The sequence below is a fragment of the Ursus maritimus genome, unplaced genomic scaffold (assembly GCF_017311325.1).
Source record: "Ursus maritimus isolate PB19 unplaced genomic scaffold, ASM1731132v1 scaffold_7, whole genome shotgun sequence".
NCBI lineage: Eukaryota > Metazoa > Chordata > Mammalia > Carnivora > Ursidae > Ursus > Ursus maritimus.
The window spans coordinates 34,348,725-34,372,088 of NW_024426885.1; the positions used below are offsets into that span (position 1 = coordinate 34,348,725).

A 23,364-nucleotide genomic window follows, 5' to 3' on the forward strand; every position below is an offset into this window, starting at 1 on the left:
TAGCGCACATGGAACATTCTTGAGAATAGATCACATCCTGGGTCACAAATCAGGTCTCAACCAGTACCAAAAGACTAGGATCATTCCCTGAATATTTCTGGACCACAATGCTTTGAAATTTGAACTTAATCACAAGAGAAAAGTTGGGGAGAACTCAAATACATGGAGGTGAAAGAGCATCCTACAAAAGAATGAATGGGTCAACCAGAAAATTAAAGAAGAATTTAAAAAATTCATGGAAACAAAATGAAAACACAACTGTTCAAAATCTTTGGGAGGCAACAAAGGTGGTCCTGAGAAGAAAGTATATAGCAATACAAGCCTTTCTCAAGAAATAAAAAAGCTCTCAAATACACAACCTAACCTTACACCTAAAGGAGATGGAGAAAGAACAGCAAATACACCCTAAACCCAGCAGGAAAAGAGAAATAATAAAGATCAGAGCAGAAATCAATGAAATAGAAACCAAAAAGAACAGAACAGATCAATGAAACTAGCAGGAGCTGGTTTTTTGAAAGAATTAGTAAGATTGATAAACCCCCAGCCAGACTTACCAAAAAGAAAAGAGAAAGGACCCAAATAAATATAATCATGAATGAAAGAAGAGAGATCACAACCAACACCAAAGAAATACAAACAACTATAAGAACATATTATAAGCAACTATATGCCAACAAATCAGACAATCTGGAAGAAGTGGATGCATTCCTAGAGACGTATAAACTACCAAAACTGAACCAGAAAGAAATAGAAAACCTGAACAAACCTACAACCAGCAAGGAAATTGAAGCAGTAATCAAAAATCTCCCAACAAACAAGAGCCCAGGGCCAGGTAGCTTCCCAGGGGAATTTTACCAAACATTAAAGAAGAATTAATATCTACTCTTCTGAAACTGTTCCAAAAAATAGAAATGGAAGGAAAACTTCCAAACTCATTTTATGAGGCCAGCATTATCTTGATCCCCAAACCAAACAAAGACTCCAACGAAAAAGGAGAATTACAGACCAATATCCCTGATGAACATGGATGCAGAAATTCTCACCAAAATACTAGCTAATAGGATCCAGCAGTACATTAAAAGGATTATTCACCACGACCAAGTGGGATTTATTCTTGGGCTGCAAGGTGGGTTCAAAATCTGCAAATTGATCAATGTGATACACTACATTAATAAAAGAAAGAACAAGACCATATGATCCTCTCAATTGATGCAGAAAAAGCATTTGACAAAGTATTGCATCCTTTCTTGATTAAAACTCTTCACAGTGTAGGGATAGAGGGTACATACCTCAATATCATAAAAGCCATCTATGAAAAACCCACAGCGAATATCATTCTCAATTGGGGAAAAACTGAGAGCTTTTTTCCTACGGTAAGGAACATGGCAGGGATGTCCAATATCACTGCTGCTGTTCCACACAGTACTATTAGTCCTAGCCTCAGCAATCAGACAACAAAAAGAAATAAAAGGCATCCAGACTGGCAAAGAAGTTAAACTCTCACTCTTTGCAGGTGATATGCTATTTTATGTGGAAAACCCAAAAGACTCCACCCCAAAACTACTAGAACTCATACAGGAATTCAGTAAGTGGCAGGATATAAAATCAATGTACAGAAATCAGTTGCATTTCTATACACCACCACCAAGACAGAAGAAAGAGAAATTAAGGAGTTGGTCCCATTTACAATTGTACCCCAAACCATGATACCTAGAAATAAATCTAGCCAAAGAGGCAAAGAATCCGTACTCAGAAAACTACAGGATATTCATGAAAGGAATTGAGGAAAACACAAAGAAATGGAAAAACGTTCCATGCTCATAGATTCGAAGAACAAATATTGTGAAAATGTCTATGCTACCTAGAGCAATCTACACATTTAATGCAATCCCTATCAAAACACCATCAACTTTTTTCACAGAAATGGAACAAAGAATCCTAAAATTTGTATGGAAACAGAAAAGACCCCGAATAGCCAAAGGAATGTTGGAAAAGAAAACCAAAGCTGGAGGCATCATAATTCCAGACTTCAAACTCTATTACAAAGCTGTAATCATCAAGACAGTATGGTACTGATACAAAGACAGACACATAGATCAACGGAACAGAATAGAGAGCCCAGAAATGGACCCTCAACTCTATGGTCAACTAATCTTCGACAAAGCAGGAGAGAATATCCAATGGAAAAAAGATAACTGGGGAAAACTGGACAGCCACATGCGGAAGAATGAAAATGGACCATTTCCTTACACCATACACAAAAATAGACTCAAAATGGATGAAAGACCTCAATGTGAGACAGGAATTCATCAAAATCCTAGAGGAGAACTCAGACAGCAATCTCTTCGACCTCAGCTGCAGCACCTTCTTCCTAGACACATCGCCAAAGGCAAGGGAAGCAAAGGCAAAAATGAACTACTGGGACTTCATCAAGATAAAAAGGTTCTGTGCAGCAAAGGAAACAGTCAACAAAACCAGAAGACAGCCAACAGAATGGGAGAAGATATTTGCAAGACATCAGATAAAGGGCTAGTATCCAAAATCTATGAAGAACTTATCAAACTCAACACCCAAGAAACAAATAATCCAATCAAGGAATGAGCAGAAGACATGGACAGACATTTCTGCAAAGAAGACATCCAAATGGCCAACAAACACATGAAAAAGTGTTCAACATCACTCAGCATCAGAGAAATACAAATCAAAATCACAATGAGACACTATCTCACACCAGTCAGAATGGCTAAAATTAAGACGGAAACAAGAGATGTTGGTGAGGATGTGGAGAAAGGGGTACCCTCTTACACTGTTGGTGGGAATGCAAGCTGGTATAACCACTCTGGAAAAGAGTATGGAGGTTCCTCAAAAAGTTGAAAACAGAGCTACCCTACAACCCAGCAATTGCACTATACTGGGTATTTACCCCAAAGATACAAATGTAGTAATCTGAAGGGGCACACGACCCCAATGTTTATAGCAGCAATGTCCACAATAGCCAAACCATGGAAAGAGTATAGATGTCTAACGACAGATGAATGGATAAAGAAAGTATGGTGTATGTATATATACAATGAAATATTTTGCAACCATCAAAAAAAAAAAAAAAGAAATCTTGCCATCTGCAACTATGTGGATGGAACTAGAGGGTATTATACTAAGTGAAAATAAGTCAATTAGAGAAAGATAATTATCATATGATCTCACTAATATGTGGAATTTGAGAAACACGGCAGAGGATCATAGGGGAAGAGAGGAAAAAATCAAACAAGATGAAACCAGAGAAGGAGACAAACCATAAGAGACTCTTAATCTCAAGAAACAAACTGAGGGTTTCTGGAGTGGAGGGGGGTGGGAGGGATGGGGTGGCTGGGTGATGGACACTGGGGAGGGTGTGTGCTATGGTGAGCGGGGCAAATACTGTGTAAGACTGATGAATCACAGACCTGTAACCTTGAAACAATACATTATATGTTAATTAAAAAAAAATCATGCTATCTACTATTGGGCCAGGCATAAAAGATATGCAAACATGTCAAACAATATCACTCTTCTCACGAATGTATTTTCAATTTAGAAAAAAAGTTATTTTCCATTTAAAAATGTTACTGATGGTAACATCTGATGGGTTTATTAAATGAATTAATAAATCTTTTTTTACATTTCTCAGTTTTAATTTCCATTATAGAAAATATGATAAAAGGTCTTTGGGGTCTTTAGTTTTTAAGAATGTAATGAGATCCTCAGACCAAAAAGTTTGAAAACTACTGCCCTGTGGTGTCTCTAAAGTTAAGAAATGTCAAATTCGGTAGGGGGGGTGGTGGTAGAGAAAGAAATGTAAAATTCTGGAAACAGAATTTTAATTAAAGTCAATTAAAATACATATTCCATATAACATGAGAAATAGTATTGGAGGAATGAGATGTGTACACTGAGTCTTAAAAATAACTACCTGTTATATTTTCAAAAGGTTTTGGAATTAACAACTGTATCTAGTAAGATAGAAACTAACACTTTAGCACATCTAATAGCATAATGATAATCATCAAAATGAGCCCTTTCTGCACAATGCTTTACAAAGAAATAACAAAATTTTCAAACATCTGTCTTCATGGAATTTTTAGTAGGTGACAACCAGCTATAAGGCCATATAACGAGGTCCATTTCCTACCAACGAAACCCTAAGCCCAAGAGTCATAAATTTTACTCAGTGCCAGGAACCTTTCCTATGAATATCTTCCTCATTCCAATTCCTATAAAATCAGTAACAGTTACTAATAGTGCAGGGAATTAGAGCTTTTGTCAAAATCAAGGTTGATATTCCCTGAATCCTCCTCACTGTATATTTCAGAAAAGTACATGTTCTTTCTGTGAAGATGTAACAGAGGAAATCAAGACAGAGTGGAACAGGAATATACTTGCATGATATTGTTTCTACTGCTACATCTTCAAACTCAGTAATTTTTCTTTTGTAGTATCTAATCTGCTATTAATTCCATCCAGTGTTTTTACTTATAATTGTATTTTTTCATCTCAAGAAGTTCAATTTGTTCTTTTATCTTCCATTTTGCTCATTACATTCATGCTTTTCTCTACTTTCTTGAACATATGGGGTATATTTTACTGTCCTTGCCTACTATTTCTATTATCTGGGTCATTTCAGGGTCTGTTTCTATTGACTGACTTTTTTGATGTTATTGGATATATTTTCATACCTGGTCATTTTTTGATGGGTGCTAAACATCATTTACGTGGTTGGGTGCTGGATTTTTTGGTTTTACTATTTTAGAGTTATTTTCTAGGATGCAGCTGAAGTTATTTGAAATCATTTTAATCCCCCCTTTAAGGCTTATTTTAAAGCTTCCTTAAGGTAGGTCCAAATAAACATTTTGCTAAGGGCTAATTGATCCCACTACACAGGCAATAGAATTCTAAGGACTATAATTAATGCTCTAAATGGTGGAAGGTCTTCTGATTCAGTTTGGTGGAAACACAAACTATTCCTGGCCCTTTGTGAGCTCCACCTATGCCTTTAATCATCCTTTTCTTCTAGTCTCAAATATAAATATGCCCAGATACTCAGCCCTGGTGTGACTTCTGAAGTTTCTTCTCCATGCCGCTAGTACTTCTTGGGTACTCTGCCTTGCAAATTCTAGCCATTTTGTCCTATCTACACTCTGAACTCTTGACCATTCAACTTGGTGAGACTGTGAGGCTCTGTTTAAGTTTCACTTCCCTATCCTATGGCCTGGAAACTCACTCCAGGCAGCAAGCTAGGACAATTCATTTGTTTCTCTTCTCTCATGAATCACTATCCTATGTTGCTTGTTGTTTAATATCTGAAAACCACTACCTGATTCATTTTGTTTCGTCTTCTAGTTAAGATGGGAAGATATATCTGGTTGTTCTTTTTTCTTTTGAAGATCTTATTTTTAAGTAACTGTACACCCAATGTAGGACTTGAACTTACAACCCTGAGATCAAGAGTTGCATGCTCTACCAACTGAGCCCGTCAGGTGCCCTGGTCCCTGTGTTTCTATCATGGCCAAAAGTAAAATACAGAGCACATTCTTGTATTTTTGACATTAAAGAGAATTTTACCAATCTTTTCTCAATCTGTAAAGGTCAAAGTCTCTTTACTTTGACAATCTGTTTATCAAATATTGTCAGTCTCCCCTTAAAAAAAAAAAAAAAGATTCTAGCAACTGGCCAGCTCAGTTGGAGGAACATGTGACTCCTGATCTTGGGGTTTTAAGTTCAAGCCCCACACTGGGCATTGAGATTACTTAAAAATAAAATCTAAAAAAGACTTTATCACCTCATAGTGGATTGGGCTCTGTTTTGGGGTACTTCCATTCTAATCCATAAATAGCTACTAAACTGATTTTCCTAACAGCTTTCAGTTGTTAGTTTCCCTAAAACACTGTTTTTAGCATCTACTCTTTTCCTCAAAGAATACATGATGGTTTCCTATCACTTACTGATTCCAAAGCAGAAAAGAGCCAAAGAGAACAAATTCAGTTTACAAATAAGATGATGCAAGGACCAAGAATTTAAAAATACTAATAAGACCCAGGAAGCAGAGGATGGAAACTATTCTGGAAATGACTTGTGTCTTTCAATACAGTAGTCTAGTATTTTTTTTTTAAGATTTATTTATTCATTTGAGAGAGAGAGAGAGAACACAAGTGGGGTAAAGGGCAGAGGGAGAAGCAGACTCCCTGCTGAGCAGGGAGCCTGATGGAGTGGCTCGATCCCGGGACTCTGGGATCATGACCTGAGCCAAAGGCAGACACTTAACCCACTGAGCCACCCAGGCACCCATAGTCTAGTATTTCTTTTTTTTGTCATGGTAGTTATTTTATTACTTTTTATTGTGGAATAAACCATGTAGAGAAATATATAAATAAATGCACAGTTTTATAAAACAACTTTATAACCATTACCAGATCAAAAAAAAAAAAAAAATAGCTCTGCCACAATCCTAGAAGATCCCATATGCTCCTTCTCAGTGACAACCCACTCTCCTTTCCCCTAGAGGTAATCACTTCACTGACTTTCACGGCAACCTCTTTCTTACTTTTCTTTATGCCTTGATCACCTAAGTTTGCATCCCATGTACTTTTTTTTTTTTAAGATTTTATTTATTTATTTGACAGAGAGAGAGACAGCCAGCGAGAGAGGGAACACAAGCAGGGGGAGTGGGAGAGGAAGAAGCAGGCTCCCAGTGGAGAAGCCTGATGTGGGACTCAATCCCAGAATGCCAGGATCACGCCCTGAGCCGAAGGCAGACGTTTAATGACTAAGCCACCCAGGCGCCCCTGCATCCCATGTACTTTTAACTATTTTTGAACTTCATAAAAAATAAATCTTATGTTAAAAATTAATATTGCTGTGTTTCTACTTTGTTCATTTTTTGTAGTATCATCATCACCATTATCATCCAGTTAACATATTTACTCCACCAGTGATGAATATTTGAGTGGTCTTAGACTACTACGAATAATGCTATGATAAATATTCTTGAAGATATGTCTTGGTACATGTGTATGAATTTCTGTAGGCTATATATCTAGGATGAATTTGCTGAGTTATTGTGATGGGAATCTTCAACTTCAGCAGGCATAGCTGAACTGTTTTTTATAGAAGCTATCCAACTTATGCTCATAGTTTGCGGTAGGAATCTAAAATGGTACGGTTACTTTGGAAAACAGTTTGGCAATTTCTCAAAAAGTTCAACATCATATGACCCAGTAATTCCATTTCTAGATATCTGCTCAAAAGAAATAAAAACATATATCCACACAAAGACTTGTAAGTGCATGTTCATCATAGCATTACTTGTGATAGTCAAAAGGTGGTAATAATCCAAAAGTCCATCAACTGGTGAGTGGATAAACAAAATGTGGTACATTCACACAATGGAATACTATTTGGCCAAAAAAGAGAAGTACTGATACTAAAACATGGATCAACTGTGTATTTACTTATTTCCTGAATTATAAAAATCCCATCGAAATATTTTAAGCAGTTTGGTGGCAGGGTCCTGGTCCTTCCCTTGCTTCAAGCCACTTTTATTTCCTGTACTGGCCACATATTTTATTTCTGGCCCATGAATATACTCCAAAATTCTCCAACCAACCTTCTAGTCTGCTTTCTCCACACTCCCACAGACACTTCATTTGCTTTTTACACTTTCTTTTACCATCTCTCACATTTACCTTTCATGTAAACATTGGCACAGATTCTTTACCTAGATGTTACCAGGGATACTTAGGAACAGTAATTCTGTTTCTAGAATAGCATCAATAAATGATCATTCTTTTAGGAATGATAGTTTTACTTAAAACCCTATGTTAAAAACATATATATATATATATATATCTCCATCCATTAAAGTATAAGATTCCTAGTGCTTGGAAAAATAAACATATTCACGATTTTTTTTTTAACCTGACATTGTTTTAAAAGAATTACAATTATTACAGATGAAGTTATAGAAAACATTAAGTCTGTAAACCAAGTATTTCAACTTACCTCAAGTGGCATGAGTCTAATTAGTGTTGCAAAGCACTGTGTAGCCATGAATCTTACGCTGTCTGTCTGATCACTCATTCTTCCCAACACAGGCACAACTAAAAGGACAATATAGGGAACAATACCAACATCCAGTTGTTCCATTACACCTGAGTAAGTTATTAAGGAAATTTCCAAACTGTTCTGAGGTAAATGTTTTCACAAACTGATATATCAAGATTTTAACTTCTAAAATGGTTCTCCATTTTCTCATCTATATCATGAGGGAATAGACTGTCCCTTGAGATCTATGATTCAATTATAACAGCATTTGTAAACTGTTCCTCCTTTGTAAATACTATGTAACTTTCTCTTAAGACTATAAAATTGGGTTTTTCACCTAAAAGAGGCTGGAGGAAGTTTTAATCAGGTTTTTCTCACAGAGAAATTCTTACAAGTTGCTAGAATTCCAGTACCAAAATAAAATGAGTTACACTGCAAGCAAGGGAGAATTCAATGTCACTCAAAGGTTAATTCCAAATATCCAACCAGGATCTGGACAATCATCAACTGGACACAGCTGGGCCCAGTAAGTTCAGTCCTCCTGCAATCCTCAGCATTTCTGAACCAGAGTTTCTACTGATTTGATCTCCATCCATATTTCTTACTCTTAGAAATATCTTTCAGATACTTCAAGTTAAAGAATGTCAATGGATGCTGTACCCATAGCAAAAAGCTTGCCTGTATATTTCTAGTTATTTAGTACAGTTAGTCATTTTCCACCCACATAATGAACTTTGAAAGTACAGTATGTTTATAAAATACAAACTACATAGTGTCTGATTAGTACTAATACAACACTGATTATAAACCAATAGATCAGTTACCAGAAATACATTTCATAAAGTACCTAAAATTATTTTTGCCTATTAAAAAAGATCTCTTAAAATTAGAGTTCTTCAAACTCTCCATGTAAAAATTTTCAAAATAAAATGTAAATACATTTTAATGTATTTATAATGTAATATAAAGATACTTCAAAATAAGATATAACAAAGTAGTTTTCTTTTTGGAATAAGACAGGTTATGTATGAATATTTAAATGAATTAATGAATTTTATTTTAGTCATCCTTAAATAAAATGAACATAATTTCTAAAGTTTGTAAAAATAAAAAAGGATACATGCAAGTGCTTCAATTGCACCCTCTTGTTTGATATTGTCATCAATTGCTCCCAGCCATGGAAGAACCTTCTCCAAAAAAATATTCATTGTTTCCATGGTAGCTATTTTGCTCATGACGCCTACACAACGAGCAGCCATGTGCCTCACTGCAGTGCTGGGATACTGAAGGCACGTATAAAGATGAGGCAAATGCTGTACCAACTAAAAGAAAAAGTTTAAGACAATCAGAATATTCATTAGGGGATCTACTGTTTAAAATAGAACTATTATAGCCCATACTCAGAGGATCTTGATATTCTAAATAACTAAATCCAAGAATATCTCCAATTACCCCAACCATTATTGCCAAACATCCTCAATAAAAAATTAATCTAAATCCAACCTAAGGTACTGAAACTCTTTTTAAAATTAAAGGTGCATAACTTCTCCTCTGTTCCTTTTCTCTTAAGGCATCAGGGTGCACATCAAAAGGTACCTGTAAGATTCTCCTGAGGTTGGAGAAATGACACACCACCAGTCCCCTCCCAATTTGGTAGCTCTGGCTTAGGTTTAGGTACATATGTTTTGTTTTGTTTTGTTTTTCAAGTAAGCTCTACACCCAATGTGGGGCTTGAACTCATGACCCCAAGATCAAGAGTCACATGCTCTTCTAACTGAGCCAGCCTGGTACCCCTAGATATATACTTTCTATTCACTGGGTTGAGTGATCCTGATCTTGCTCTAGGCACCATCCTTTGGTAGCTATTTCCCACTTTCACTTCCTGGCTTACCATAGGCATTATGATCACAAGAACATGATATATCTCATTAATAAATGCCTACTGCATGGAGTACCAGGATAAATCTTAACGAGAGTCAGGTCCATGCTGACCTTACAGCTCAGATGAATGTTAAGCTGATCACAGAAGGGTGAGAGCACACAGATGGATTCTGCCCTTCTCTAATGATAAATCAGCGAAATTTAACAAGTAAAAAGATGTAACTTCATTACTATATATAAACAGAAAAGGGTTGCTCTTCTTTTTCTTCTAGATTCACCCTTTTCTGTTAGATATGAATAGGGAATTGGAGCTAGCACACATAACAGCACTATAAATTGCAGAGTTATATGGAAAGAATACTGCTTCCTTCTATGGAAAAACCAGATATTAAACTCTCTAGTCTATTTTTCTCCTCCCTCGGTCACAATTTTTTTTAAAAGAAATATTTATTTTAATAGTCAAAAAACACAAACCAGTGTTCTTTCTTTGCCACTGACTAGCTTCATCTCAGGCAGGTAACTTCCTCTACCTTTACACTTATCTTAGGAAGAAGTGTTATTACCTGTGCTCTTCCTTTCTTGGAGCTGTATTACTAAATATGACATAAATTAACAGGGCTGTAACTTTCTTTCCGTTTACACCTGGCTTCTGTGTCATTAGAGCCCTGTCCCCACTGCTCCATATTCAAAACTCTCAAAGTGAGTTTTCTAACATTCATGCACCCAACTCTGCCACAAAGCCCACAAGAAATGTGCTGTCAATAAAGGACTCTAGTTATACCACATAAAAGAAAATGCAATTACTAGGGATGACACCAAAGTTATACATTTTAAGCCTTAAGACTTTTTAATAAAATCACTTGTTTTATTAGAAGAAAACTACACTTGCATTAGTTAGTTACCAAGGGATGAAGCTCAGAATCCATTGAGGCTGCTGCTGTTTCAAAAACTTGCAGAGAATTCACCAATTCTTGGGCAGGACCATCTCCCTTTTCCAAGAGGGACTTTCCATCTATTAAAATATATTGATTTAAGTGTGTATCACCTTGCAAATAATTTTTCAAAGTCCAACTCAGAAAAATATGTACACACCAAAATTATTTATGTCAATTGTATTCCTCAGTGGACCAACCATAGCGTCCCAGAGGTGTGGCAACTTCACTGCCATTTCACTACCAAAATGCTTCACTATAGTCGTCAAAGCAAATTCAGCTCCTCTTCGCTGTACCAGGTAAGGCTTCTGGGCCTAAAATGAAATGTTAGTTAATAAGAGAGTTAAAAAAAAAAAAAGTATAATGGATTTGAAATTTTATTGACAGAATTTAAAAGTCACCATTTAAGAATTCATGGTGTTACCATTAACCAACTATAAACATATTTATCACTATAAATGTCTTTTAATAATTAAATTTACATGGGCATAAAACCCCAAATTAGATTCTTCCATCCAAAGTAAAATACTTCTTTGGAGCTGAAAAGTAAGGAAAAGAAGAATATGCAGTTTCTAGAGGTAGTTCTAAGTGATGGTTTTTTCCCCTCTCCCTGCCCCAAAGAAACTTACCAGCCAGGGAGAAGATAAGGAGATAAAACAATCTGTCCTTATATTTATATTCACTTAAAGGATACAATAAAAGCATCTGTTTAATCACAAGATTAATAACCTCTTGTCAATAATTTCATTGTAATACAAAAAAACTGTCCCTCCAGAAAGATGCATAGATTTTTACAATTATTTTTTAAGGAAGAACTATGTAAAACATAGATATAAATTCCAAAATCACAGTAAAGTTTTTATTAAAATTATTATGGGAAGAATAGGATCAGAGAAAAAAATTCATTCATAGCATATTTTAAAAGAAATACAGGTAAGAAAGTGATTTTTATTTAAAAGAAACTTAAAATATTCATATTTTACAGAAATATATTAGACACATGTCTTTTAGCATTGATAATTTATTGCTGAACTCAGGTAAGTTTCTATGTCATGCTAACCAAAAGAGCTTCCTAGAGCATCATTCCACCGTTAATACTATGACTATAAACATTTCAAAAAACACTTTTTAGTTGTCCTTAAAGAAGACTGTACTGTAGACAAGTAGACCACTGAAACAGAAAAGAAAGCCCAAATAGATACTCACATATATGAAGCATGACATATAACAGAGATGCCATTTTAAGTCAGGGAGGAAAGGATTCAACAGTGGATAACTAACTGTTCATATGGAAAAATAAATTTAGATCCCTACCTCATACCACACATTTAATAAATTCCAGGCTGACTAAAAGCCAAGCAGGTGATAATTATTTAACACCTATAAACTAGTACCAACAGAAATTTGAAGAAGTTTGCAGTTTTTCTGGATCATGTTGGGGGGTAACTACAGAAGATTAACTCCAGTTCTATCACTTAAAAATATAAAAATATAATAATGGAGGCTCATATGACAATTTAGCTCTCAATCTATAAGGTATTTGTTTAAAATTCAGAGTAGTCAGAAAAACCCAAAACAACTATTTACCTCATCAAGTTCAACAAGGATATTTCCACTACTTCCTGCAGGAAGATCTGCTATTTGAGCTTTTACTGCTTTGGGGGTAGGACCTCGCCTACTTGTGATAGCAAAAGCAGCTTTCTGATGCCTGTAGAGTGTAATTATACCTCTGTGTTTGGTGACCGTATGGTGCATACCATCTTTTTCGGAGTTGGATCCTAAAAGGAAAAAAGTTAAATAACTTTTTAAGAATAATATAGGTGCGCCCAAATACTTCCTGCTCCAAAAGAGATATGACATATTTTTAAAACTATGTTTTTCAGTCTCAATTTTTATAAGCCAATGACATTTTCTTTAGCCAATGAAATGGTAACAAAATAGTCAATCATTTACAACATTAAATATTTTGATATTTGCATAGGACCATACTTATTATAAAATTGTAGAATCATGTTAACAAGAACTATAACATGCAAGAATGATTTTGACTGAAGTTAAAGTGTATTAATTTTAAAAAAATGAATGCTTCTAGGCATAAAAAAAAAACAATAAAAAACACTGCAAGCACGTTCTAAAAGAAATGTCCACAGTCACCATAAATTCAGAATTATCGACCACTGTAAAATATTACTGGCTCAAATAACACTAGGGGTTGGCGGTAGGGAAGGGAGGGAGATATATGATACATGATATGATATGATATGATATATTACAGTTTTAAGATGAGGATATTCAAAATGTCACTTTCCTCCTTTGTTCACGTTTTTTTAAGACCTACACTGCACCAAAGTTGTAAATCTATTACAATTTGAATAATTCGCTTTTCCAAAATCTTATAAACAAACAAAAAATTAAACATATAGGACTAAGGCATGTAAAGAAACATCAGTCCTTGATACTAGCCTGCAGAGAGCAATTCTTATTTTCCAGATGAAATCAGAATGGCTATGCATTATTTGCTGAAGGTAATTAGAGTTCACTTATAAGACATGCACTAAATTAGAGAAACCAGAGTTTTATAGGAAGAATTTTTATTCAACATTTGATACATTAAGTTTTCTAGCCCCATAAACAGTAAAACCTTGTAATGATGGTCTGGAAAGAGAGGGCAAGGGTTAACAACGGTTTCATAGATTTCAGTCATCTTATATGAAATATCAGGTCTTTCAGGTCCCTTATGAATAGTCTGAGTTTAGACAGTTGTTATTTGATTACCAATATGCAAAATGGGAAAAAGCTCACACACAAACTGGATCTATGCTTAAATGATACCTACAGTAAATGAAAACAAATTTAAATGGTTAATTCTCTACCCCAAATGTAGGTTTAGATATGTACCTTTAGAATTGTCCTGGCCACTTTGTGTTGGTACTGGACATGTGACACAAGGAGTCAGATATGGGTCCACACAAAGTGAACTACAGAGGTTTTTAATAATTTTTGAATTGGGGCAGGGCGTCCTTGTTGTGCACTGCTGAAGCAGCTTTGCTATGCACTGAGCTGCATAGTTTTGCACTAGTGTATTCTCTTCTTTTTTAATTGTCTCCATTAAAGGCTTTATGATAGGATTTAATTTCTCTGGAAGCTGCTGCAAACTCACAACTGCACATGCAGCAAAAGTATGCACTCTCAACTGCAGCACTTGCCACTCCTGGTTGGTCTCTGTAACTGTCATGTGGACCTGCTGTCGTTTACTATCTAACTGCTGTAACACTTGAGGATTTAAATCGAAAGATGATGTGACTTCATTAAAAACAGTAGTGACCTATTAAAAAAGAGAAATAAAAAATCATTAAGGACATCAATCCCAAGTAGTCTGTAAACTAAAGGGCAACAGCAAGCTTTGTTTCAATTTTGAGTTTCACAATATCTAGTATTATTTTAGTATTCAGTACACGAAATAAACGTCTAAAATCTCCCAACTTTGAACTTTAATCATTAGCACTGTATTCTTTAAGACAGTCTTCATGCAACACCATCACAATACCACTGACTACATTGCCTGTTATGTCACATACCCGAAACTAACACTGGTGTGTCAACTACACACACACACACACAGTCTTCTAAGATGAACAAAATTACCTATCCTTTAAACATATCCAGTAAGTTTAAGAGAAAATTACACGGAATGCCGACACAGTAGTTTGGTGAAATGAGAAACCTATCAGCAAATATAAACTAACTTAATTAAGGAATACCAAATCTCACAAACTTCCTTTCAGGGAAAATATTCTCAATTTAAAAGCTTTTCGGACAGCCATTGTTAAGTGGCTAAGTGTTGCTAACTGGATTATTTTCATTCTTTCTTTAACCTCCCTTCTCGTAAAAATGCCCGGAAGTGGGGGGGGGGGCATAAAAAAGGGAAAGAAACTGTGCAATAGTCATGAATATTTTACTTACCAAGAGCTGCCTAAAGCTGTAACCCTATGACATCAGACTATTTTACAAGCCACATTAAATGACTGCTCAATACATCTTTAACAATTTTGAGATATAATTCCCATATAATACATCCATTTAAAGTACATAATTCAATGATTTTTATTCTATTCACAGAGTTGTACAACCATCACAATTTTAGAACATTTCCATCATCCCCAATATAAAATTCGTACCAATTAGCAATCATTCCTCATTTCTTTCCAGCTGTATGCAACCACTTACATATTTTCTATCTTTATAGATTTGCCTATTCTGGACATTTCATATGAATGTACTAATACATGTAATCTCTTGTGACTGGTTTCTTTCATTTAGCATAATGCTTTCAAGGTTCATCAGTGCTGTAGTAATGAATATGGTTCTTTTTTTTTAATAGTTTTTTCTTAAGATGTTATTTACTTATTTGTCAGATAGAGAGCGGGACAGAAAGAGGACAAGCAGGCAGGCACAGGGAGAAGAAGGCTCCCTGCTGAGCAAGGAGCCTGATGTGGGACTTGATCCCAGGACCCTGGAATCATAACCTGAGGTGAAGACAGATGCTTAACCAACTGAGCTACCCAGGCATCCTGAATGTGGTACTTTTTTTCCTTTTCTTGCCAAATAATATCCCACACTATATGGCTATATACCACACTGTATTCATCCATTCATTAGTTGAAGAACACTTCCACCCTTTAGCTACTATATTGAATAATGATTCTATGAAGATTTATGTACAAGTTTTTGTTTCTGTGAGCATGTTTTTTTAATTACCATCTAAAGATTGTGTGACGGCTTCTTGTTTGACAGGTAACTGTAATCATATAGAGGCTGTATAAATAGATTCACTCTGATGAATATTAGAGAAGCCTGTAACGCTGAAGAACTTTTTTTTTTTAAATGGAGAACCTAATTTTTCAGCCTTACAAATAATTCTATTATGGACAAGACTGATAATACTGGCCTACTATTATGAAAAAACAAAACAGGCACACAATTAAGATCTCCTTTTATCATTATAAAATATGAAACTCTTTAAATTGAGTTATATCTGCTTGACCTTGTCCATTTACTCAGCACAAAGAAACACATTCACATACCAGCTTATACTTTCCATTTCGAGTTCTGCATAAGATTTATCGGAAACGGGATTTCACTGCTAAAAGTCTGAGAACACTGTCCTAAATATACTATGCTTCTGTGAATTTTCAATTATTCTAAGCTAAGGAAAAGTTTTCCAATCACCCCAAATTCATTAATTCATTCACTCACTCAACAAGTATCTGTTGATGAATACTAAAAGATGAGTAAGACCCAATGGCTTCATACACTCAAAAAATGTAGAGACTAATATGGGAGAAAGATACATAAGTAAACAAGACAATGTAACATATAATCTAGGTAAGTGCAAGTTACCGTGGGACACAATGGGTTGCTTAATTCTTCTCAGAGGATAAGATTAGTGGAGGCTTGCCAGACTAGGTTAACACTTGTGATTTTTATTTTTAATTTTCTTAAAGATTTTATTTGAGAGAGAGAGTGGGAAAGAGAGGTATGCACAAGCAGGGAAAGGGGGCAGAGGGAGAGGGAAAGTAGCTCAAGCAAACTCTGTGCCCAGCACGGAACTGGGCGTGGGGCTCCATCTCACGACTCTAATATCACGCACAACCTGAGCTGAAAGCAAGAGTTGGATGCTTAACCAACTGAGCCACCCGGGTGTCCCTTGTGATGGGTTCTTAAAGAATGGGTTAAGTCTGGAGTTGTGAGACATCTTGGCAAATAGAGTGAGGTGGTGAGTGGAAAATAAGTCACTGTCCAGGGAACTGAGAACAGATGATCATGGCTTGAGTATAGGGTACAGATGGAGGAATGTTAAAAGATGAACCTGGGATAAACACAGAGGGTTGAGGGCAGGGAATTCCTGACAAAAGAAACAGGAGCTCAGACTCAGAAGTGAGAATGAGGCACAGGAAGTGAGTGACCATGGTACACTTCTGCAAGAAAAAAGCCAACTACGCTGAAGGGGAGGAAGTTTGAGAAATAATGAAAAGAAAAAGAGATGAGGAATTTAGAGAAGGTGTGAAAAGAAAGAAAGAAAAAAACTATAATTAAGGAAAACAAAAATAATGTTTTTGGGCAGGGGAGGGATGCCTTTAGAGCGGAACTAAAGGACTTCACAAGTCTGGCACAACATGTGAGATGAAATGGACCAGAGACTGCCTAGAGCTTTAGAGATGAGTCAGCACCTAGTCATAAAGTACTAAGGCCCCTGACCAGGTTGTGGCAATGAAAACAGAGAAAAGATAAACATATGAGGCTTTCTGAAAGGAAATGGTAGCAAGATTTACAACTGTAAAAGGCAAATTGAAAAAGGCAATTTATTGTTAAAGAAAATTCCAGTTTTGGTTGTGTTAAGCTAAAGTGACAGTGAGCTATCTAACTAAAAATCCCTAATAGAAGAACTTAAAGAGATCAAGAGAAGATAGCATAGCACAAGGATAAGAACTAAATTGTGAGAATGGTGACAAAGAAAGATCTTAGGGAAATGCTTTTATTGGCAGGTAAGAGAAAAATAGGGAGTCAATGGAAAGATTAATAAAGTAGTGACTCTTAGCCAAGACTAAGACCAATCTTTTAAAATCGCTTTTCCTGGGGAAATAAATAAATAAATAAATAAAATTAAATTGCCCTTCCTGGGTAGGGAGGTGGTGAAATAGGTGATGGGGACTAAGGAGTGCACTTGTCATGATGAACACCGGGTGATGTACAGAATTGATGAATCACTATATTGTAAATCTGAAACTAATATAACACGATATGTTAACTGCAATTAAAATAAAAACTTTTTTAAGTGAGCCAAGACTAGTATTTTTATTTGCCAGTACTTTTAGGTCAGATATAATTTACAAAGAATGATCTGCACATAATTTAAGGAGAACAAAAGTGTAAAATTTGTTGATACACCCATGTAACTACCAGTCCCATCAAAATACAGAACATTTTCATTCCCCAGAAACTTCTGCCCCTTTTTAGTCAATGCCTCCCCCCACCTGCTTAAGAACTAACCAGTTTTCCAATTTCTATCTCTATGGGTTAATTTTGCCTTTGTAGAACATCATATAAATGGAATCTCACAGTATTTACTCTTGTATGCGGGCATAAAATAAAAACTTTAAATTAAATAGCCTTTCCCTCAATACTTTCTTCCTGATATTCTGATGTGCTCGGTCAAGACCATTGGACTAATTAAGTTGATGAAACAGAACAGTTTCACTGAAGAGTAAGAGTAAGAGGTTTGAATAAGAAAAGCTTGAAGAAGGGGTCATTTGATAGCTTTACTTTTATTTAAAGATTTCATTTATTTATTTTAATGAGACAGAGAGCTCCTGTGCACGAATAGGGGGAGGGGCAGAGGGAGAGGGAGAAGCAGACTCCGTGCTGAGCAGAGAGTCCAAAGTCGGGCTGGATCCCACAACCCTGAGATCATGACCTTAGCTGAAATCAAGAGTTGGACACTTAACCGACTGAGAAACCCAGGTGCCCCGATAGCTTTAAAAAGAAAACGTTTCCATACAAAAGCAAAAATACAAAACAAAAAAACAAAAAACAAACAAAAAGCCACACACAAAAACCACCAAAAACCAAGTGGGACTATATCAAAACGAAAAAGCAGAGGTGCCTGGGTGGTTCAGTCAGTTAAATGTCTGCCTTTGGCCCAGGTCATGATCCTGGGGTCCTGGGATGGAGCCGATGGAGCCTCCGCAGCCTCAGCAGGGAGTCTGCTTCTCCCTCTCCCCCCACTCATGCACCTGTGCACGCTTTCTTGCTCTGTCTCAAATAAATAAATAAAATCTTTAAAAGGGGCGGGGGGAGGCGTGCCAGGGTGGCTCAGTCAGTTAATTGTCTGCCTTCGGCTTGAGTCATGATCCTGGAGTCCTGGGATTGAGCCCCATGTCGGGCTCCCTGCGTATCAGAAAGTCTGCTTCACCCCCTCCCTCTACCCCTCCCTCTGCTCCCTCTTTCTCTCTCTCTCTCAAATAAATAAATAAAATCTTTAAAAAATAAATTAAAAAAAAACTAAAAAGCTTCTGCACAGGAAGAAAACCACCAACAAAATGAAAAGGCAACCTACTGAATGGGAAAAGATATTTGCAAATCATATATTTGATAAGGAATTAATATGTAAAATATATAAAGAACTCATGTAACTCAATAACAAAACAAAAACAATCTGATTTAAAAATGGGCCGATGGGGACACCTGGGTGGCTGAGTCAGTTAAGCATCTGCCTTCGGCTCAGGTCATGAACCCAGAATCCTGGGATCAAGTTCCACATGGGCTCCCTACTCAGTGGGGAGCCTGCTTCTCTCTCTGCCTGCCGCTCCCCATCCTTCTACTCTCTCTCTCTCTGACAAATAATCTTAAAAAGGGGGGGGCAGATGATCTGAATAGATATTTTTCCAGAGAAGACATACAGATGGCCAATAGGTACATGAAAAGATGCTCAATACCACACGCATCATTATCAGGGAAATGCAAATAAAACCACGATGAGATAACATTTCACACCTACTGGAATGGCTTATCAAGAAGACAAGAAATAACAAGTGTTGGCAAGGATGTGGAAAAAGGGAACCCTTGTGCACTGTTAGTGGGAATGTAAATTGGTGCAGCTACTATGGAAAACAGTATGGAGGTTCCTCAAAAAATTAAAAATAGTACTACCATATTATCCAGCAGAGCCACTTCCAGATATTTATCTGAAGCAAATGAAAACACTAACTTGAAAAGATATATGCACCCTTCTGTTCACTACAGCATCATTCACAATAGCAAGATACAGAAACAATCTAAGTGTTCATGGATGGATGAAAGGATAAAGAAGATGCAGTATATATCCACAATGGAATACTACTTAGCCATAAAAGAGAATGAAATTTTCCATCTGTGACAACATGGATAGGCCTTAAGGGCATTCTGCTAAGTGAAATACATCAGAGAAAGACAAATACCTTATGATTTCACTTACATGTGCAATCTAAAAAACACATGAACAAACAAAGGTAATAGATACAAAAAGTAGACTGGTAGCTGCCCAGAGGGGAGGGAGGTTTGGAGGAGGACGGCAAAATGGGTGAAGGAGATCAAGAGGTACAAACTTCTAGTTATAAAATAAATAAGTTACGGAAACGTAATGTACAGCATGATGGCCATACTCAATAATATTACACTGCATATTTGCAAGTTGCTAAGACAGTAAACCTTAAAAGTTTTCATCGTAAGAAAAATAAAATAAAAAAATAAAATTCCCTCAGTGTGTAGGGAAGACAGACTGAAATTTGAGATTTCACTGCAAGGCAAAAAAAAAAAAAAAAAAAGAAGAAGAAGAAGAAGGGGAAGAGGGGAAATGGATAAATTATAGAACAGCAACAATCTGAAAACAACTTTATCAACAACTCAAAAAAAAGCAATTTTAACTTTTTCTCACAGGTAAGAACAAAAAAATTTCAACTATTTAATTTTCTAATTAGAAAAGGGGTAAGAAATGAAGACTACTCTTTCACAGGAACCAACACAAGTGAAGTGACTGAGCTTCTGATCCTGTAACTCAAAAAAGGAAGAACTCATTCACACCTAAATTCAAGAACCTACTAAGTACAAAGCTACAGTCATCAAGATATTGGTGATGGCATCAGAGACAAATAGATTGACTAGAGTACAGATATAGATCTACACTTACACTTCAACAAATGTTTGACAAAGGTGCCAAAGCAACCTAATGGGGAATGGAAAATCTTTTCAATAAATGATGCTAGAAAAAATGGTTATCTTTATGAAAAACAATTCAATTTGTACTTTGCACTATAAACATTAATTCAATATGGATGACAACTCTAAATACAAAAGCTAAAACCGCAAAGCTTTAGAAGAAAAATGTAGGTGAATACCTTCACAACTTGGAGAAAAGGTACTTTAGGTCAAAGAACACAATAACCATAAAAGAAAACAACTGATAAATTAGACTTCATCAAAATTAAAAATATCTGCTTATCTAAAGACAATTAAGAAAATGAAAAGGCAAGCCACATACTGGGAGAAAATATTCAGAAAGCATCTATCTTACAAAGGACTGGTATTCTAAGATACATTAAAAAAAAAATTCCCAGGAGCGCTTGGGTGGCTCAGTTGGTTAAGCGTCCAACTCTTGGTTTTGGCTCAGGTCATAATCTCAGGGTTGTGAGATCAAGCCCAGTGTTGGGCTCCATGCTCAGCATGGAGTCTGTTCAGATTCTCTCTCCCTCTCCCTCTGCCCTTCCTGGCTCACGTTCTCTCTCTCTCTCTCTCTCTCAAATAAATAAATCTTTAAAAAAAAAAATTCCTATAACTCAATAATAAAAAGACAACCTAATTAAAAATTACAAAAAATCTGAACAGACATTTCAGAAAGGAAGATCTACAAATGGTAAGACATAAAAGTGTCTGAACATATTAATCATCAAGGAAACACAAAGTAAAACCACACCAAATGCTGGTGATGATGCCGAATAACTAGAACTCACACATATTGTCAGTTAGAAGGTAAAATGGTATAGCCACTTTGGGAAATGGTCTGCAGTTTTTTATAAAACTAAATAAACACCTTCCCTATGACCCAGCAATTCTACTCATACATATTTATCCAAGAGAAATAAAAATATAGGTCTACAAAAAGACTTGTATAAGTATGTTTATAGCAGCTCTGTTCATAATAGCCAAAAACTTGGAACAGCTCAAATGTTCATCAATAGAAGAGCTTATCTGTGGTGTATTTATACAATGGAATAAAACTAATCAATAAAAAACAATGAGTCATTGATACACATAACAACATGGATGCATTTTAAAAATACCATGCTGAAAAAAAACCTTATACCAAACAGCACAGAGTGTATGATTCCAATTATATGAAATTTAAGAATTGGCAAAAGTAATCTATGGTGGAGGAAAAATCAGAACAATGGTTACTTGTGGGCAGGGATAGGCAGGGATTGACTGCAAAGTGGTGATGATATATCTATAACTTGATGGGTTTGAGTTTCATAGGTATATACATCTGTTAAAATTCATCAAATAGTTTAAGATTTGTGTACTTTATAGTAAATAAATTTTACCTCACAATAGAGCAAAAAACAAATACTGAATTTTAGTTAAAGATATATACATCCTGAAGTGTACTGATATCTGCAACTTACTTAGAAATGCATCAAAAAAATAAGATGGACTGATGGCTGGATAAGTAGATAGCTGCATATATACGTGATAAAGGAAATTTAGTAAAATGTTAACTATGCAATCTAGGTGGTGAGTATATGAATACTCACTGTATAATTCTCTTCTTACCTTTTCTTTATGTTTGAATATTTTCATTGTAAGTTGAGAGAGGGGATGAGAAACACTCAGGAACTTATATAGAAGCAGTTTTTTCTATACTCTGACAGTTTCACTTTTTTTTTTTTTAAGGTTTTTATTTATTTGAGAGAGAGAGCCCTTGCACAGGCAGAGGGTGGGACAGAGGGAGAGGGAAAGAATCTCAAGCAGATCACACGCTGAGTGCAGAGCCTCATACAGGGGTGACCTCAGGACCCCGAGATCATGACCTGAGCCGAAACCAAGAGTCAGACCCTTAACCAACTGAGCCACTTAGGTGCCCCTCTACTCTGCCAGTTTTAAGCAAAACTGAGAAAGGACCAAAAAATGGAACAGCTTTCTCTGATAAAGGTACACTGGTTTGTTAGAATCTGAGATTTAAAGAAAATTCCTTCCCCATTCTCTAAGTTCAAAAAAAGTCAATACAATGACTTTTCTATAGGGTATGGGTGGCAGGCTATCAGGCCATGGACAGATTCAACAAATTAGTGTTATTGTGGTAAACATCACATGACAAATTTCTAATCTTTATTTCATGCTCAGTCTAAAATTAAAAAAGTCACTTCTTGGGGCTCCTGGGTGGCTCAGTCAGTTAAGCATCTGCCTTCGGCTCAGGTCATGATCCCAGAGTCCTGGGATCGAGCACCGAGTCAGGCTCCCTGCTCCAGGGGGAGTCTGCTTCTCCCTCTGCCTGCTGCTCCCCCTGCTTGTACACACGCACTCTCTCTCTGTCTAATAAATAAAATCTTAAAAAAAAAAAAAAAACCCTTAAAAAAAAAAAAAGAAAGTCACTTCTTTACTCACCAGGTCATTAGCTTGATCTATTGTAAAAACACTGTTGTTTACTCTATTACCAAGTTCAATATGTGCATCAGCTAATGATGAAATAAGCTGTTTACACTCATTCTGCATTCGCGTGAATGGAACGGCAATTTCATCATAATACAAATGTTCTGAAAGGATATCAAGTAAACGTGGCTGCACAGCTAGGGTAACAGCTTTACATTCCTAAAATATAACAGACAAAAAATACTCAGGGCAAATATATAAACATAATTCTAGAGATACATACATCTTCACTTGC

The 23,364-nt window shown here is 36.0% G+C and overlaps 1 protein-coding gene across 1 annotated transcript in view; it reads right to left on the reverse strand.

Annotated features, from left to right (window-relative positions):
- The window catches only part of BTAF1 (B-TFIID TATA-box binding protein associated factor 1), a 126,051-nt gene that overhangs the window by 22,955 nt on the left and 79,732 nt on the right, over positions 1–23,364 (reverse strand). Inside the window, exons 21-27 of the mRNA XM_040624685.1 lie at positions 23,085–23,288; positions 13,788–14,214; positions 12,477–12,667; positions 11,050–11,203; positions 10,860–10,969; positions 9,197–9,398; positions 8,035–8,183 (exon numbers count right to left, since the gene is read on the reverse strand). Of these exons, the coding sequence (XP_040480619.1) occupies positions 8,035–8,183; positions 9,197–9,398; positions 10,860–10,969; positions 11,050–11,203; positions 12,477–12,667; positions 13,788–14,214; positions 23,085–23,288 (1,437 nt within the window). The remainder of the gene's footprint in view (positions 1–8,034; positions 8,184–9,196; positions 9,399–10,859; positions 10,970–11,049; positions 11,204–12,476; positions 12,668–13,787; positions 14,215–23,084; positions 23,289–23,364) is intronic.